The sequence below is a fragment of the Pygocentrus nattereri genome, chromosome 3 (assembly GCF_015220715.1).
Source record: "Pygocentrus nattereri isolate fPygNat1 chromosome 3, fPygNat1.pri, whole genome shotgun sequence".
Classification (NCBI taxonomy): domain Eukaryota; kingdom Metazoa; phylum Chordata; class Actinopteri; order Characiformes; family Serrasalmidae; genus Pygocentrus; species Pygocentrus nattereri.
In genome coordinates this window covers 41,511,264-41,531,364 of record NC_051213.1, presented here as the reverse complement: position 1 = coordinate 41,531,364, position 20,101 = coordinate 41,511,264, and the positions used below count along the sequence as shown (strand labels likewise).

Sequence of the window (20,101 nt, the reverse complement as noted above, 5' to 3'; positions counted from 1 at the left end):
ACATGGTGACATGGTGCCCCATCATGCTGGAAAATGTATCATTCATCACCAAATTGCTCCTCAATCACTGGAAGAAGTTGCTCTTGGAGGATGTTTTGATACCATTCTTTATTCAAGGTAGTGTTCTTTGGCAAAACTGTGAGTGAGCACACTACCTTGGATGAACACCAACCCCACATGTGAATGCTTGCCATCCAAGCATTCAAGACATGTAATTAGTACTCATATACAATTTTATACTGCTTGAAAGTGCTTACGCATATGCGGTACAGATCAAATTGTGCCAGGAAAAGTAATGTTTTCTATGCAAGCATGATAGTGGTATGCAGGTGACGGAGACCTGGAGCCACACCCACACCAAATGGGGTTTCTCAGGTTTCTTAGATCAGACACCAATGAGTCTTCTGAGTCTTCTGATTTTTTTTAGATGTCACTGTCAATCATTTTGCATGTGGACACACCCACTCAGTTCTGAGCAGGCAGCAGCTTAGAATTTCATGAGTGTTAATCTGCTTTTAAATTGTATTAATTTATAGCTGTTTCTTGAATAGAACATGGATAAACTTTAAAATAGACCAGAATGCACTGCTACTGACCGTAACTCCAGACATCACTCTGATGTGTATAGGTCCCGTGAAGAATGGACTCTAAAGCCATCCACTTTATGGGAACCTGGTAGAAAAAGACACAATATAGATTTTACAGGTAGGCACCACTAGCACCCTCTAAGTACTGGGACAGTGAAAAGTGAAATCTCAGCTTGCATTATGTACGTAAGCCAATCATCTGGCGGAGGTACAGAATTCGTCTGGGATACAAGGATACAATATAAGAGAAAATAGAAGATTTAGCAAGGAAAGATTATTGTTAGCCAAGAAAATAGTGTTAGCTAAGAAAACAGTGCTAAATATCATGTAAAGCTAATTTAAGTGAAGCCATGCAGAACATCTCTGGCATCTTTCAGGTTCCGCATGAAACAGGGCAGTCAATGAGAACAAAGGACATTTACATACGTATATTAGTCTTAAAGGCACACTAACAAACGTAGCCTATTAAAACATAATACAAGAAAAATGTAGGATATAGCCCCTGTAAGTCATTTTAAGTAGGTCAGTACAAATAGAGAATCACAATGACAAATATGTGTCAATCAAAGTCAGAGGAGGGGTATTTCCGTATCATGTTTAAGCTATGGACGTGGCTAATGCAATGACAGTCTCAAAAACTAGCTTGTTTATTTTTACTAAAAGCAAGACATAAGGGTATATTAAAAAAGACTGTATAAAAAAAAGGAAGTTCTAATTTAAAAGTAAGTTAACCTGCCTGCCTTAAACGGTGGATTTAACTGAACTTTAAATAAATGTTCTAAATCTAGATGTTTAATATTTATTATCACCATTGCCGCCACTTTACTGTAAACCAGCCACCGCATCTTTTCGAACTGCCGCTCACGCAACGTCACTGGACAGCCAAACGCGCTCGGAAGAAAGTGCCAACTGCCAGATCTGTTATGTCAGCTAACAGATGCCTGACTTACATTGCGTTAAGTGGGGGGGTGGGTGAAGAGCCTTCCTACCCACCAGAGAGAACGAGGCAAATTGTGCTGTCTTTGACGCCCAGCTACAAATGGTTGTAGCGTCACCTGGGATCGAACTTGCGATCTCATGATAGGGCCAACGCCTAGACAGTTGCGCCACTCGGGAACCCCACTATTAATCTAATGTTCAGTGAACTCATATGAACTTAAAACAACAAATCCTTTTTTAAGAGTTGCAAAACACATCCTTACCTTCATTTTCCCATACCTATGGAATTAAAAATTTAAGCAACCCTTTCCTCATTCAAATTTAAAATATACTGTCGTTGTCAGAACAAAACCTCATATCTCCAAAAAAGTAACTTTACAGGAGAAAAACTCTTAACTTTCGATGTAAGTTCATGTAAAAAGTCTTCTTCTATGCCATTTGGCACCATTTCTTTCAGTCCATTCATGGTGACATTCCAATAAATTATAAACAGCAGATAGTGTTTCAAATCATTAAAAAAAAAAAGAAGATAAAAATGCAGATGCAAAGTTTTGTTCTGTCAGTGAAACTGCACTATTCTGAGTTGGATTCAAATGACCACACCTTTCCTCCATCTGCATGGTACTCTTTTTCATCAGCACTAAGGAGCTTGGCCAGGCCAAAGTCAGTGATCTTCACATGATTGGGTGTCTTCACCAGCACATTCCTGGCTGCTAAGTCACGATGGACAAGTCGATGCTCCTCTAAGTAATTCATGCCCTGTTAAGACACAAACAATGCAGAATGGAAATGCCACTAAGAGTAATTTGCTGAAATTATGTAATTGATTTGTTGAAGTATTTGGCACAAAGAATCGCTGCATTCAGTAGCCCCCTCCCCTTCCCCAAAATGTTGTATATTGTGGAGGAATGTATTTTTTTCTGATTGGGCTATGCAGGACAACCAGGATAGATACATTAAAACTTTAAAAGGACTAAATTATGTACTCTGCTCACATATCTTGTGATAAAAAAGTTCATTCTTGTAAAGCAAAATTTTTGCCCACTTTTTTTATGCACAGGATCGATGTTTCTCCCCAAGAACATTTTGAATTTGAGACACTATGCTTAAAACCTATGGTGAATTTGCACTCGCTCCCTAATACAGAAATAGTGCACTATAGAATGTGTCTGACCATTGTCTAGTGTTGTTTGAAATCTTACTGGTAAACTTCACTGACTTAATTCAGTCGTGTGCTTGCTGTGTTGTGTTTATTTAGGATTATATTTAAGTTCACAAAAAGTCAGGCACACATATTGCCACCTATGCTTTCATTATGAGGTATTATCTTCCTATTTCCCCCATTATATCAAAAATATGCAAAGTGGCATTCACAATCCTGTATCTGTTTCTGTGGTAGTTTGCCCTCATTAACTTTAGCTGCCTGCCATGAACATCTCCATTTACACTGCTCTCATCTTCTACTGCTGCAAATACCTGTGATGGAATAATCTTAGCAGTTTAGGTCAATTTAAACACGATTCACCAACAGCTTTTTTTTTTAATCAAAGAGTCCATCTATAGGACTGCATGGTTATATCTTAGGTAACAACAGTTAGCGAAGGAGAAATGTCTCTTAAGGACACATTTTCTTAGATGAAAATCATCTTGGATGCCCAATTACTGACTTATCTCTCATAAACTCTTCTCAGCATTTCATTTGATTTCATTCGATCTGGAGATAAATGACAAAATGAAAATTCTCCTGCTACACTGATAGACTGATAGAGCTAAAAAATAAGATGAGCAGTTTATCTGTTATTTACTGTCATGATTGGCCCCTCCCAGTCTCCTCATATGCTTTTGTTTACCTTTTAGTCCTGTCATGTGCTTTTGTTTTGATTTCTTCACAGTCCGGCCCCCTTGTTTTCTGACTCTCCCTGATTGTTACCACCTGTTTCCCACCTGTCCGTCATCTTCCCTCTGATATATAAGCCCCATGTTTGCCCTGGTCTGTGTTGGTCTTTGCTTATAGATGTACTGTTTGATGTATGTTGGAGTTGTTTGATTTGTTTTGACATGCTGTTTGTATGCTTGTTTGAGTTATATGTTTGCTATTTGTTCTCTGTGTTTGATCCTGTGTTCTGTTCGTCATGTTTGTCCTGCGATGTCTCCGTGTTGGCTGTATGAACCTGGACTGTTACGACTGCGACCCTGGATTTGCCCAAAATAAATCTCGCTTTACTCAGCACATGCGTCCGCCTCCTCGTTCCACATTATATTTACCATAGCTGATCTGGCTTTTTTTCAAGATATAATACTGAACATTAGCACAACAGGAGGGACTGACTAACTTGGTAGCTATGACAAACTATGTAGCATGTTCATGAATTACAAGCTCATGACAAAACTGTTAAAAGGTCAATCACAAAGTCTTGTACATGCCTGTTAATTGTTAAGTGTTGGTTTTTTGTTTTTTTTTGGTTCATCATAAAAGCAGTGCTTCCGAAAGACGTGTCCGGACACTCTCCGGACAATCGCCCCATGCTTGTTCCCTAATCAAGTTCACTATATAGCAAATGCTACAGAGGGAACAGTGAAGGAACAAGTGAACCAGGGCGAATGCAGCTCTAGTCTTAGTCCTTTCAAAAGAAAATGCAAACACTGTGCCAGGTAAGCACTGCAGAAATGGATGAGCAAATAAAATGATCTTATAGTCAAACATTTAGGCTACAGCTTAACGGGGAAGGTAAAGGTCAGATGTGAGTGTCTTGGAATTAGTTCATTGAACACACCTGTTTCTTGTTGACACTAATGACACTACTGTAACCACATAAACACACCTAGCCTATCTTTTTACATGGAAACTGTTTTTGTGCGTATTGTTTAAAATGAAAATGTTTTTAGTCCATCCATCCATCCATCCATCCATCCATCTATTGGATTTATTCTTAACAGTATTCAAATACAGCTTGTGTGCTCATCATAAAATCACAAGACAGCTTGACCAAAATATGAATAAACCATCTGACTCTGATCCCAATCGAACTCTTATTTATCATGACTCTTGGCATTTTAGTGATGGATCAGTTTCCGGAAAAAGTTTAGGGGTGCAGACGGATCTCCAAGATGCCGGACACAGTGGCCTCTTTAGGTAGTGAAAATATCGTGCTTTTGTTTCCTGTAGCCAGTTTTTCGAAACAATCATCCAACATCCAAAACACTGGTGAACATGTCTATCATCGCCAGACTCTACTTTCTGTCTGTGTATTTGTCATGTAGATTTATTGTTCTGTTCATTTATCATCTTTTATATTTAGTCTGGTGTACATACTGTATATTATACACTCATTTATCACTGCCTGCACTTTATGCAGTCCTGTGCACTGTGCTGTTATTGTGTGTTGCACTAAGGGACCAGAAGAATGATATTTTGTTCTAATGTATACAAGTTATATTAAGAAATTACAATAAGGACCACTTGAAGTGACTTTTGTGAGTAATGTATTGATTTCTAGGTTAATCATCTGTCACAGACTTACCTTTGCTATCTGCACACACCAGTTGAGCAAATTCTGTGAGCCAATGTTGTCTCTATTTTCTCTGATGTAATCCAGCAGACAACCAAAAGGCATAATCTGGGTTATGAGCTGTACTGTTGATGTCAGGCATATTCCCAACAGACGGCACACATGTGGATGGTCCACGCTGGCCATAACATAGGCCTCCTAGAAAGGTCAAGAAATTATACATATTAGATATGGATAGGCATATACTGCATTTATCATATTTACAATTTGATACAGTATACATTACTGAGCAAAAGTCTGGAGCATCTGAGAAAATTATATGCTCTGTCTATTAATCCATAATCTGGGCAGCATTTATTTAAAAATACAGTAATATTGTAATAAGGATAAAGTAACAACACATTGTGATTTTATGTGTGTCACCATTTCCAAATCTCTCAGGAAGAAAGGCCAGTACTTATGGTAACCATCCAGTACCTGCTTTAACTTGTCAATAGCTGACGTGCAGCGAACAATCAGGAAGCAAACCTGTGATCGTCCAACTCTATTTTTCCAAGACATCAACTGCCAACTATTTTCTTGGCTGCCTAGAACCTTTGCACCGTATTGTATTTCTTTAGCAACAGCTGTCCAACAATTATAAACCTACAGTCAAATCATTTTTTTGTCAATTTTTTGTCAATTTTATTGACAAACATTCTGCAACTCCTCAAAATTATAATTAAATATCTCATAACTACTCTGCAGGTTGTGGCTGGGAATTAATGAACTAATCAACCAATTGTATTTAACAGTACAGTCAATATTAAACACTAATGGTGAAATACTTCAATTTCATCTCTACTGTATTAATACCCACATCCAAAATTTCTTTGTTAGCTTTAGGAGAGGTGACTTCTCTGAGAACTTTAATAGCCACTGGAATCTTCACATCCTCGCCTTCTGGAATCCACAAACCCTGAGAAAAAAGATGTAAAATGATGCTTAATAAAGTATGTTTTCAGATAAGCTAAACAAGACCGGATAAAATTAAAAGCAAGAGAAACCAGGATGTCAGTATAGGCCAGCAGTAGGGCAGCATTACAGATATTGCAATAAATATTTAATGTATCGTAGATTTACTGCTTTACCTTAAAGACTGTTCCAAATGCTCCTGATCCAAGAACTTTGACTTTCTTTAATTCAGTCTCTTTCAGGATGCGGAGGAGGGCCTGATTTGGTGCCTCGCCACTTGGAGTCAAAGGTTCCACCAACTGCAAGGTCAGTCAACAAGGTTAGCAATGACTAACCACAAATTAGCTGAAGTGAGCTGAATTCCAAGCAAACAGCTGTTTATCACCTGATTTCACAACTACTAGGGCACAATTTGCAGCTACTTTTACACTTATGACACTGACTCAATTAATTTGTCACTGCCGTAGCTCTTTTATGCCATTTAATACAAAATGCCAGTACCCCACTGGTCAGCTATATCAGCAACAGTGAGCCATTAAGCATCTAAACTGATGATGCAAAGTCTTTTTATTCTTGGACTCTTGGGGCCATTTACTGTAATTAATTTTTAATCCAAACTATGTACATGTGCAGCAAAAACAAGAACTTAAATCGTCCAAATTTGTCAACACTGTATGTGCACTAAGCAAACTAAGAATTGATTCATTTTAATATTTTCATATATTTTTTACATTATGTATTTAGTTTGACAATCACTAACAGTAATGCTCCTTGAGAGTACATTCGATTTAGTTAGGCACATATTATACTTACTACATATATAGTAAGTATAGTATGTGCCTAACCATATACTAATAAATATTTATATATATATATATATATATATATATATATATATATATATATATATATATATATATATATATATATATATGTGTGTGTGTGTCTTATTCAGTCAGACAGTAAACATTACCATGTTAAAAAACTAACAAAATACTATATATGTGTGTGTGTGTGTGTGTGTGTGCGTGTGTGTAAATAAACAAATTAATAATATATTGTGAGTTTATGTGTAACCAAGTAATAACCTTACCAAACCTCTTATTAAGGAAATCAAGCATTTTTGGCAAATCAATCTTTTAGTAAATAAAATCATGTGTACTTGTTACAGAACTTGACAAATGGGCCGAGTGCACTGAGAAGTCAGCAGCCAAACCTCTCTTCTAACTGTACTCTTCCAAACAATATACTAATAACTCTTTAAAACCGATATTCTGGTTATGCCTACTGAACTTATTCGTACTTATTCTAATGTTTTTTAGTGTTTTACTGGCTTACTGATGAGATAAACAGCTGTTGTCCTGGCTGTCTAAGGTTTCTGCACAGTCCTGCAGAATCAGCATTAAATGCTAACAACTTGTTTTTAACAGCTAGTTTAACCAATAAGTATTTTCAAAATATTCCACTGCTTTGCAGTGCTGTCTCTCTAATGTACTATATGGAGAAATCCACCATAGTCTTTTACAAAGAGAATTTTTTTATTGTTTACACAATAATCTAAGTGTGAATGAGGTGGATATGATTTTAAAATCTGCAGCATAACCACCACAAAGGAAACAAAATAAAAACCAGTTACTTCTACACTAACACTACCTTTTTTTAGTCAGTCTGGTTTAATCTAGGTTAATAATCACATTGCTGTCAGTTATGTACTAAAAAATAAGATTCTTGTGTTTATTTCGACAAAGTTAATGTTTCATATCAGTGTGTAAAATGCCAAAATAAATGTGTCTAATCAAGTTGCGATTAAAAAAAACACTTGGATTAAAACTGTTAAATGGTAAGGCAAAACCATTAGGGTTGTTGTGAATTATGTTGTGAAGACAACAAATCAGTTTTGCTATATGATTATATGGTTGGTACAGTGTAATGGGTAACACCTCTGCCTTCTATACTGTAGACTGGGAGTCAATCGCCACCTAGGTAAACACTCTACACTATGCCAATTAAAGTCCTTGGGCAAGACTCCTAACACTACCATTGTTACAAATTTTAAGTCGCTGTGGATAAGAGTGTCTGCCAAACGCCGTAAATGTAAATTAAGCTAAAGCTTTGCTTTATTAATTCATGCTTTTCCTATTATGCATAAAAATTAATTGAATGTTTAAATATTTATGCAAATGTTAAACTATACACAGAGTAAATTAAACCGATACCACGTCACTGTCATGAAAACCTCATATCTCTGAAATGGTAGTTTTATATGATTAATCTTGGACCACATCAACAGGGTTCAACATGACAGTAACATCACTCTGACATTCATCATTCCGCACCTCTCTCTCCTGCAATAGGCGACGCAGTGTCCTCTTCCGGCGGATGCGTCTTCGGCGCAACAGAATGAAGATGCAAAAGAGAACCATGACAACTAGCAGCATCCCTCCCACAATGCCTGATGCAACCAAGGACGTGTGTGAGCTGGAGATGAGATGTTATATCAAATCACTTGAGAAATAAAGTTTGCCATATTCTTGTGTGCTCAAATCTCTTGCTTTAGCAATACAGCTCATACTGTACAATACACTTTGGTGAATTCTACTGCATGTTATTTGCAATAATAAGGGTAAACTGACTAGTTACTTATAGTTTATTCCAGCCACATGCTTGTTTTATGCAGTCAAAGGTTAAAAGGAGATCATTTAAAGAGACAATGTTGATATCTTCTTTCTCCCTAAAGCACAGATAACTATTACACTATATTGCTAAATGTATTCAGTCTTCTTCCTTCACACATAAATGAACTTGAATGACATCCCATTCTTGATCCATAGGGTTTAATATGATGTCGGCCCACCCTTTGCAGCTATATCAGCTTTAAGTCTTCTGGGAAGGCTTTCCACAAGGTTTAGGAGTGTGTTTATGGGAATTTTTGACCGTTCTTGCAGAAGTGCATTTGTGAGGTCAGACACTGTTGTTGGACGAGAAGGCCTGAAAAACAACCCCACACCATAATCCCCCCTCCACCAAACTGTACACTTGGCACAACGCAGTCAGACATGTCCCGTTCTCCTGGCAACCGCCAAACCCGGAGCCGTCCATCAGATTACCAGACTGAGAAGCTGGTCACTCCAGAGAACACGTCTCCACTGCTCTAGAGTCCAGTGGCAGTGTGCTTCACACCACTGCATTCAACACTTTGCATTGTGTTTGGTGATGTAAGGCTTGGATGTAGTTGCTCTGCCATGGAAGCCCATTCCATGAAGCCCTCTATGCTGTTCTTGAGCTAATCTGAAGGCCACATGAAGTTTGGAGGTCTGTAGTGATTGACTCTGCAGAAAGTTGGCGACCTCTGCGCACTATGCGCCTCAGCATCTGCTGACCCTGCTCTGTCATTTTACATGGGCTACCACTTCGTGGCTGAGCTGCTGTCGTTCCCAGTTGCTTCCACTTTGTTATAATACCACTGACAGTTGACTGTGGAATATTTTGTAGTGAGGAAATTTCAAGACTGGACTTCAAGACACGGTACCACGACTAATTCTTTCACAAATGTTTGTACAAGCAGTCTGCAGGCCTAGGTGCTTGGTTTTATACACCTGTAGCCATGGAAGTGATTGAAATACCTGACTTTAATGATTTCATTGATTTATATTAGTACATTAGTTTACATTTGATTAGTCATCTCAGGTTATCAAGGTTATCCTTAATCCAGGTTATTTCCCTTAAAATATTATATTATATTCTCTTACATTTATTTGCATGTATGCATCTAATCCAGTGTAATCAATTTGACTTTAGAGCCTATCGATCATTTCACAGTATATGTATGTAATGTGTCAGGGCTGACTCCAAGAATTGAACTGATACAGCTTTTGGTGTAGGCACCCGATCATATTTTGTGAATGACTTCAATCATGTTAGCATAGACTGTAGTACGGAATCTTGAATTGAAAATATTCTCAAAAGTCATCAGAAATGTATAGCACTTCATTTTTGCAACACAAACATATGAATTGTGCAACAAGTCAGAACATAAGTGCTGTGTGTGTTTGTGTATTATTATATGCTTTTAAAGGAGGCTTTAGAGAACAAGGGCCAATATGTTAAGGTGTGTATGATGTTACGCTAACAAGACTAACAAAGATAACAACTCTGAGGGAAGACAACTCTCAGGTATTTTCTTATATATTTGCCCACCTTTGCGGTTCACATCCCTCCAGTCCAGGTCCACTGCACCTAAACAAAGAGACATAGTTCTTTGTTTATCACGAGTACTTTATAACAGAACACAGAAAATACCACAGAACATAGTACAAAGGTCAATGTGCAGTGGAGACAAGGACTTAGACACATTTAATATACTTTCAGTGCATATAGCCAGTTCAAATTCACACACCTAAAGTTGATGATGTGTAATCTTTGTTCATTCTTTTGAACACTTGCATTTTCGGCTCATACGTGTTAACACAATACAAGACAAAACACATTATTTGTATAAATTTGAAGTGGATTTATGCTCTAGAAGTATATTAAGTATATTAAATAACAAAAACAAAAGCTCATGAGTGAAAGCACTGTCCTACCCTTGAGTGCAGTTAGGATGACATGGCTGACACTCTCTATTTTTGTCAGGGTAGCTCCAGACGAGTCTGTCGTTCATGCCAGGTACACCATGGGCACATTGGGAAACACAATGGGAGCCGTCTTTAAAGTGGGCACATTCAACACACTGATCAGCCCCCTGAAAAGGCAGTACGGGAAATAAGGAAGGGGAAGGTAAGACAAACCATTGATTGGAGACGATCAATTCATTAACTTTAAGCAAAAGTCCAAGGGGGGGAATACAAAGTTTGTCTGAAGCAATGGTGATATTAAAGCACTTAATTCACTGACCTTTACCATTACTGTAGAAGAATGATAATTGCAAACAACCTACATGTTACAGCCCAGTTCTCTGGGTTTGAGTTACTATGGCTAAGGACCCTTAGTCCATCCTTAAAAATAGCCACAAAGTATGAGTGAATGCCACATACTGGTCCATGACAAGTTGGGGTTCCGTTCAGAATCTTGCACTCTTGGTCACATTCCAAACAGGTGTGGTTGGACATGTACTCACGGGGCGCTCTGTACAAAGAAAATTGAGAGTTATGAAAATAGCAAGCCAAAGAAGATGCCAGCCTAATCTCACTCAAAATACATCCCAATGTTCAATTTCAAAACCAACCCCAGCTGGATATGAGCGCTCTTCATCCATGTTCCAGTATAGCACAGGTTTCCAACCCTGGTCCTTCCCTTTTTTGTGTTTTCCTGCTCTAAAACACCCATTTCAACCAGGAAAGGCTTTCTAATTAACTGCGTAGGTTTGTCGGGAACAGAGGAAATACTAAAATGTGCAGGGCAGAGGGGACTCCAGGATCAGGGTTGGAAACCACTACAACACAGCATCATACAGTCTTTCAAAATAAGCACTTCGTTCTCATGAGAGTGGACTAGTTACCTAATTCAAAGAGAATTAAGGGAATGACCTACAGTTCCTAAAGTTCCTATGAACTAAATTTACACTATTTATTGAAGCCTCAATGTGTTTTCGTTAATCAAAGAAGAAGTGCTACAAAGCACCAAAAAGTGAGAGATTAAATGCAGGGAGGGCCAAAAAAAGACCCTTACTGCAGAAAGAAGCTTCCATTAATGGAAACGGCCTACTAGAGGAAACCGTCCAACACTACATGAAACAAAGGAATTGCAGGGATTCTGTACATAGTAACCACATTTTAGAGAACAAAAAGTATTTGCATGTATTCAAATAATATTAAATGAATAGCATTGTTTAATACCAGGCCAGCCAATTGTGAGCTCCATTATTTTATACCTTCTGTCTTGTTCCTCAAAATATATTGGAACGGCACAGCCAATTATTTTGTTTCTGTCAGAATTTCAGTTTTAATTACATGATATTTACATCTGCATGTGTTACTCAACTTAGAACATAGCAGCTTTTGTTTGAACAGGTTTTGTCAAATGGGCAAAAACATTGAAAAACATTGGAACATGTGACTGGCAGGTGTTTCTTGTTGCCCAGACCTGTCCTGTTAGATTGATTTTTTAAACAATTATTAGCTCTGAATGGCTACTCAGAGTTCAGTTTGTGAAGGAAGAAAAACAAGCCATTTTGAAGCTGAGAAAAGAGGGACAGTTGGTCAGAGCTATTGCATGAGCATACAAAAAAAAGGAAACCACTGGCATACTAACAAGCAGAGATCAAACAGGGCGGCCAAGGAAAACAACAGGGTGAAACATCGTGAGAAAACGTGCCAAAAACAACAGTCAATGACATCACTTACAACCCTCACAGGGTAGAGCAAAGGCGTCACAACCCACTGTCTGAAAAAGATTTTGAGGCCATACCACGAGATGCAAACCACTCATCAGCAGTGAGAGTCGAAAGGCTAGATTGGAGTCGGCAAAGAAATACGGGCATGTGCCACAAATGCTCTGGAACAGAGTTTTATGGACTGATGACAAGACTGACCTCTACGAAAGCAAAGGCCAAAATGTGGAGAAAGAAAGGATCTGCTCAAGATCCAAAACATACAAGCTCATCGGTCAATCGCAGTGGACACAGTGCCATGGTTTGGGCTTGCATGGCTGCTTCTGGAACAGATTCACTAATCTATACTCATATGGTACGAGAAGAATGAATTCAGAAGTCTACAGAAACATTCTGTCTGCCAATTTACAGAGAAATGCATCCAAACTTATTAGAAGGAACTTCATCATGCAGCAAGACAATGATCCAAAACATACTGCCAACACAAGAAAGGATTTCATTAGACTGACCGAGTCAATTACCAGACTTTTAACCCAAGTAAGCATGCATTTCACCTACTGAAGAGGACACTGACCAATACATAGAAGACAGAAACCTCCCAAATCAAACAACAACTGGAAGAAGCGTCAGTAATAGCCTAGAAAAGCATCACACAATGCTAATGCAACGATATGGTGATGTCAGTGATCTCTATAGCCATCTTCACCATATGTGCTTATCAGTTATTGAACTCACTATAATGCACATCATGTTATGAATACAAGTTTTAAACCCAAAGTGTGATAAGTATCCACTCTAAATGACATGGTGACGAACATTACACACACATATATATATATATATATAGATATACACATACGTAAATACATACATACGTATTAAAACGTGCATCTCCAAAATTCCAGGGAAATGAAGAAAACAATTTATTTTTAATATAATTTAATGTAACAAGGTTTTACTCCAATTAAGAATTCCAAAGACCATGTCTATCTGTCCATTCATCATGTAATGTAAGACTAGAATCAAGATTAACCCTTACCAAAAGATAGAAAGGCCAAACAATGGGGGAAAAACAAAAAAAGAAGAAGATTTTGACACAACGGTGATGTTATGGAAGAGGAAAGCACCCTTCCTGACGCATATGTCATGACAGCTAACTTACTGGGAATGGCACAGTGAGACCTAAAAGACTGAATTTCTCCCTTATTGTTAGCAGAACTTCGCCTGTGAACCAAATATTTGTGCCACTCACCCTTCAAGCAGATTGCAGGCATTCACACAGCTCCCTCGGCGGCTGACACGCCTACAGGAGAAGCACATGGAGGGTCCTGGACCCCAGCAGCCTTCCTCAGTGCACATTCCATCGCAGATACTGTTTTGGAACTCTAATGAAAAAGCACAGTAAGAGGGAATCACACGCTTTCTCCGATTTATTTATTTGTACATTATACCAAGAAAGTCCATCTTTAAAAAAAATAAAATCACTGTCATCTTTCCCAGTGGATTGTTATACTTTTCCCAGGGCAATTGTGCACTACCGATTCCTTCAAATAAATGCACCAATTGTTCCCTTACCACAGGCGCTGGTGGCTGAAATGTTTCTAGTTTGTATGTTCTGTTTGTCAGATCTGAAGAGGTTCTGCCAGTAAGCGCCATCAGTGTAGCAGAGCCGGGGGTTGTTCTTTAAGACCACATCACCATCACTGATCTCCCTCAGAGAACGTAGGCCTAGATACTGTAGGTTTGGAATGTTCAGAACTGCGAAACTGACTCGGCCACTACATTTGAAAGAAAAAGAAAAAAGGTCCTTTGGTAAAATGCACATTTACATTTGACATTTTTTAAGCATTTTAAAATGTTTGCATCTTGAAGAGGGCTTTCAATGTTTGCTGTAACCATGCTTCATACACCAATTCCAAAATCGGTGTTATATAAAAACTGTTCTGGTGTCCAGCATAAAAATCTATCTACCTGTATCTGTCCAAAATAAATACATATTGTACATCTTTGTATAGCATCTAATCTAGATTTTGAAATGGCCATAAAATCCAGAAAGTTTTGCAGAAAGGACTTAATTCAGGAATGTGTCTGAGAGATTAAAATAACAACGTTAACATTTCTAAGCACCTAAATTCTAATTCATAAAAGCTTAGATAGTGTATATATATATATATATATATATAAAAAATGCTGTGCCATGGACAGATTGGTAGTACCATAGAACAGAAGAACAGAAACACAATTTAACCTCTTAGATGACCAGCAGCCACTGGCAGGCCCAAAATCTCTGTTGTTACTGAATAATAAACCTTAGTATGTCATAAGCCTGGGATTTTAAGGGGTTTAAACTGAAAATGTAACTATCATTTTTCTCTGCCAAATCAGATTGATATGCCTCAAAACACTGCAACAGTTAACACTTGTTTAAAAATGTGCACTTGTTTAAAAATTGTTTAAAAATGTGCAGTAAAGTGCAAATGTTTTAGGCACCTGAGAAATCTGCTCAGGAAGCATTAATATTAGAATAAATACAAATAGCACTGATACATTAAGCAGTAAATTTACATATGTGAATGTTTGTTTCCAAACATTTTCAAACATTTCCTCAGGGTTGCCCAGTTTTATCTGTGGCCAGCACCTGGTTTTGCTAGTCAGTGCTTTATTGTATTACATTATATGCTTCACATGTGCTGGTAACAGAATTTAGCAAACCTATGCAATAGCTGGGGGCATCCAGGAGACATTTAGAATCAAACTTTGTTCTTCAACCCAGCTCACAAGATACCATTTTTTTTCTCAAAATAAGAAAGTCTTGTCGATTGTGTTTATTTCCATCTGTCCTAATGATATAAAGTATTTTTTGCAAGTATTTTTACAATTATTGCCAGAAATAGTTTTAAACTGCATGCTTGGGTGCCTTAAACTTGTGCGCAGTACTGTATATGCATTGGAACAAAATAACATTCATATATGGTCGTTATAAAGATCTGACTGTTGCTTGGTTCTGCCTCTGATGATCTCTAGATTTTCAAACGGACTCAATGAAGTGAGGTTTTCTGGCCAAGCCTGAATCAGCAGAAACCCTGTAAAAGAACACAATGACAATGATCAATGGTCTAAAAAGGCTCAGATGCAGGACAAAATAATTCACTTTCTCTTCCCTTTGGCCCTGAGGCATTATAGATCATTAGTCCCATTGACGCATTATACATCATAGTCAATATTTTTAGATATCTAATATCTAAATATCTGATATTCTTCCTTTTCATGACATCAAAGCGTGCCATATTACATTTGTTTGACAACTGTTATGCTTTGATATGCAGCCTTTTGCAATCATTGTGGAAACAAGTAGAAGAACTGCATTCTAGGCTGTCAAGTTATTAAATTGCATTTAATCAAGCGTGCATTTCACTTCTTGCAATTCAGGGAAAAGGCAAGTCTAGACTAGACCCTGAGGCTGTAGTATAAGAAAAATAGACTGTGGATGATTTATTTTCTGTATATGTGTTTATTAACTTCTTAGTCCAACAGATAAAAACATATTTTACTACTCTGTACTGCATCTAATGTAGATTTTGAAATGGCCAGAATATTCTGAAGCAGAATTGGAAGGACTTCTAAAACACCCAAATTCTAACAACTTACATTTACACACACACACACACACACACACACACACACACACACACACACACACACACACTGTGCCATGGGCAGACTGGTAGTACCATAGAACAGAAACACCATTTAACCTCTTAAATGGCCAGTGCTATTATGAATAATAAGCCTTAGTAGGTCATAAGCCTGGGATTTTAAGGGGTTTAAACTGAAAATGTAACTATCATTTTTATATGCCAAATCAGATTCATATGGCTCAAAACACTGTTAACTGTAACTGTTAACATTTGTTTAGCACTGCAAAATGTGCAGTAAAGTACGAAAGTCTAAGCACCTGAGAAATCTGCTCAGGAAAAATTAATATTAGAATAAATACAAATAGCACTGATACATTAGGAAGTGATTTTACGTATGTGAATGTGACCGTAACTCAATATTTTCTCCATAGAAATCATCAGTGTCAGAAGAAGTATCCAAAGGAGAAGTGATATTAATCCTAAAGTACCTGTTATTTCTTTAACTGTCTTAAAATAATCCAGTTTAGCAGGGTCCATTTTAGGTGTTTTTGTATAGGGATCCCTGAAAAGAAAATAAGAAAAAAGAAAAAACACTTTTGCTGACTTTTCCAGATAACTGTGTTAAATGATCACTATCCACAAATAACAAGACTGAATGAAGCAAATGACTTTAGATTTCTCACCCATGAAATGTAGTTCCAAATATTGAGATGTCTCCGTTTATTTTGGTGCAATCTTTAAAGGTATCAATGTTAGTTGCGTTGACTGACATGACTCCAACAAGTTTCCCCGTTCCAAGTCCACTGCAATCTACATAAAGGCAATAATATTTCACAGTTCTGTTACTCACAACTCTTGAGTTAATTATCAGAAGATATAAGTGCTGGTTGGTTATTGTAGTGGTTAACACCTCTGCCTTCTACGCTGTAGACTGGGGTTCAATCCCCGACCAGGGCAAGCACCCTACACTATACCAATAAGGGTCCTTGGGCAAGACTCCTAACACCACCTTGGCCTACCTGTGTAAAACGATCAAACTGTAAGTTGCTCTGGATAAGAGCGTCAGCAAAATGCCATAAATGTAAATACAGGCGATATTTACAATGAACAAATGGAGCAGCTAATAGATTTTTTTTGCCTTTTTATTTTGCTCCAGACAATCCAACTAATCCCAAACAAATTCTACGGAAGCCTAGAGAGGCCATGAGGTAGTTGAAATAACTTGAAATACTTGAAATAACAAGGTACCTATATTATTACCTCAAGATAAAGAGGTTATCCTGAAACAATGACTTACCTATCTCAAGATAAAATTGTTAACTCAAAATAACGAGTTACTCATCTTGTTATCTTGAGAAAACAAACCGGAAAATTATAGCAACGGTTTAAGGCCTCTCAGGACTTAACTTTTGAGAACATCAGCAGCTTTTTTGTTTATTTGCAAATTTTCCTCTTCTTCCTTTTTTGGTCTATTTTCTTTTCTTAGTATAACCTTCAAGACAGCTACACATCTTTTAGACCCACAGCACTGAGTTGTGAAAAAAGAAAAAAACACCAGGAACAAATGGAGCTGCCAACAGTTTAGAACAAACCTTTCCGTGGATATTCACCTTTTAGACAGGGTCCATTACAGCTCTTGCATTTTCTAATCCCGTTCTCCTCCACCTCATGTGTGCTGTCACCACAGGTCCGGACACACGCGCCGTGATCTGTCACTACGTAGTTATCTATAGCAGATGAAATGGCTTAGACGTCAACTTTTACTAAACACATGCTGAGCCACAACAGCTATCAGCTACTGGTAAGAATGTAAAATGTCATTTAATTTCACTTTTAATCCATATATCCCATTTCTTCATTTGTAGAGAAAAATTATTGGCAATCTGGTGAAAAACTGGTGGCAACTTTTTAATATAACAGGCCCTAAACAGCAGCTTCATCATTATCTAATAGTTAAATATGCAAAAATAAATGGTACCATTTGAATTATTAACCATTGTTCACAGTATGTTAATAATGATACATTTACTTTATACTCATAACCCCAAAAATATATAACTTATACTATAATACTATAAATATTACTACATATAAATATATAAATAGTAATATTTCTTAGTTACATAACATCAGTTTGTAATAGCTATGACTCAGATGTCCAAGTCCTCTAAGTGTTTAATATATACTTTGTAAAAAATGAATAATCATTGTTTGTACCCCTTTAGTCTATTAGAAACTTTATGTATTTATAAAGATGTATCATACTATTTATTACAGTACTTTTACCACTTGTGTGTAAGGTTAATGATTCAAACAGCACTTATTAATGCAGATTTTATCCTTTTTAAACACTCTTTAGCACCACTTAAGTGGACTCATATTCTGACTCAAGCTGACATGGAAAGAAATCAGAGAAACAAGTTACCATGAATAAGTATTATGGATTTATCTTGCTAAAATGTTTTAAAATACTTTTGTCCTGTGCTTTTGGACACTTACGAGGGCACTTCTTCACGCAGGTGGCTCCAAAGCTGAATTTCCCTACTGGGTTTACTTCAAGCTGATGAGTGTTTGCATTGTATGTCATCAGACGAGGACACGCGTCTTTGCACGTCCCATCATCGTTGAAGTCTCTGCAGGCCTTAACAGCACACATAAAGCAAACATCTGAACTGTTCTAACTGTTTTAAAACAAACATGAACTCCTCAAACTCCTGCTGTTACACTATTTGTTGTCATTCACTTGAGTGAGGCTTGTGTAGCTCACTGGGTAGAACTGAAAGTGAAAATAAATTCTGAACTATGTTCAACTTATGAAACATGCTGACTAGGAAATTTTGTTGTTGTTTTAGTGCAGCACATGTTATTTACCAGGCAGTCTGTGGGCTTGGGTCCAGTGCAACCAGCAGCACAATGTTCATTGCAGCAGTCACTAGGCTTGGGTCCCTTGCATCTATGCGAACATTGCTCTGCACAGTTAAGCTTGGTCACTGAGAGAGGAAAATAAATATTTACATGCTTAAAGAAATACTAAATATTTCATCTACAGTACTGTCTGAAAAATCTGAGATCGCCCCTCATTTATTTCATTTCTGGTCAAAACAGCCATTAAACACAAGTTACACATTTTTTAGTGTCAGGAGGAAGGTAGAAAACATGTATTTCACAGGAAATTACACAGATTCTTCAGTGTAATATAATATAATATAATATAATATAACATAATATAACATAATATAGCATAATATAATATAATATGATGTAATATCATTTTAGTCATTATCCTTTGCCTTTTTATTTTGCTTTACGTAGTCATACTTCACACAAGTACTCCCAAACACATTCAGTGATGTTGAGGTCTGGACTGGGTGGTCAGACCATTGTTCTGAGAACACCAGCAGCTTCTTTGTCTGTTTCCCTTTCTCAGTAAGGGCATCTTGACAGCTATCTTTTCAGACTCATAGTGTTGAGTCATCTTCTCACAGTGAAATGATGGCCAGAAACCACTGTGTGTTTTTCAGATCTGAAATGTGGAGTTGATTTTCTCCTCTCTCTCAAAACACAAAAGCTACAGGGAGATTCACTCAAAAGAGGCCCTGAATATTCAGTAATAATTCTTGCTAGGATGAGGCAATCTGAACAAAACAACATGCAATGTGCAAAAAATGGAGATCACTTCCAGCATCGTGTGTAATGCAGTTGATTACACATGTCAAATTATGTAGTGTATTTGTTTTGTTTCCGATTGCTTCATCCTAACGGGAGTTACAGCAGAATATTTGGGGCCTCTTTCAAGTGAATCTCCCTGTATAAATGCTGTAAATCTGATTGTGAGAGTTTTGGTGGACTACCAGGTCTTGCATGGTTATTAGGAGCTTATACACTATATTGCCAAAAGTATTTGCCCGTCTGCCTTCACACTCATATGAACTTGAGTGACATTCTAAATCCATAGGGTTTAATTTGATGTCGGCCCACCCTTTGCAGCTATAAGAGCTTCAACTCTTCCGCGAAGGCTTTCCACAAGGGTTAGGAGTGTGTTTATGGGAATTTCTGACCATTCTTCTATAAGCACATTTGTGAGGTCAGATGCTGATGTTGGACGAGAAGGCCTGGCTCGCCCTCTCTGCTCTAATTCATCCCAAA

The 20,101-nt window shown here is 37.5% G+C and overlaps 1 protein-coding gene across 2 annotated transcripts in view; it reads right to left on the bottom strand.

The window, feature by feature from the left end:
- Nucleotides 1–20,101, bottom strand: part of LOC108443684 (epidermal growth factor receptor-like) — a 51,890-nt gene that overhangs the window by 6,902 nt on the left and 24,887 nt on the right. For both annotated transcript variants that reach the window (XR_001859167.2, XM_017724485.2), the window contains exons 6-22: nt 18,827–18,945; nt 18,455–18,596; nt 17,566–17,682; nt 16,639–16,765; nt 16,444–16,517; nt 15,310–15,400; nt 13,893–14,095; nt 13,570–13,702; nt 11,023–11,113; nt 10,573–10,730; nt 10,187–10,225; nt 8,326–8,467; nt 6,166–6,288; nt 5,895–5,993; nt 5,048–5,233; nt 2,130–2,285; nt 597–672 (exon numbers count right to left, since the gene is read on the bottom strand). Coding sequence is in view for 1 of the 2 variants with exons in the window: in XM_017724485.2 (XP_017579974.2) it covers nt 597–672; nt 2,130–2,285; nt 5,048–5,233; nt 5,895–5,993; nt 6,166–6,288; nt 8,326–8,467; nt 10,187–10,225; nt 10,573–10,730; nt 11,023–11,113; nt 13,570–13,702; nt 13,893–14,095; nt 15,310–15,400; nt 16,444–16,517; nt 16,639–16,765; nt 17,566–17,682; nt 18,455–18,596; nt 18,827–18,945 (2,076 nt within the window). In the remaining variant the exon portion in view is untranslated. The remainder of the gene's footprint in view (nt 1–596; nt 673–2,129; nt 2,286–5,047; nt 5,234–5,894; nt 5,994–6,165; nt 6,289–8,325; nt 8,468–10,186; nt 10,226–10,572; nt 10,731–11,022; nt 11,114–13,569; nt 13,703–13,892; nt 14,096–15,309; nt 15,401–16,443; nt 16,518–16,638; nt 16,766–17,565; nt 17,683–18,454; nt 18,597–18,826; nt 18,946–20,101) is intronic.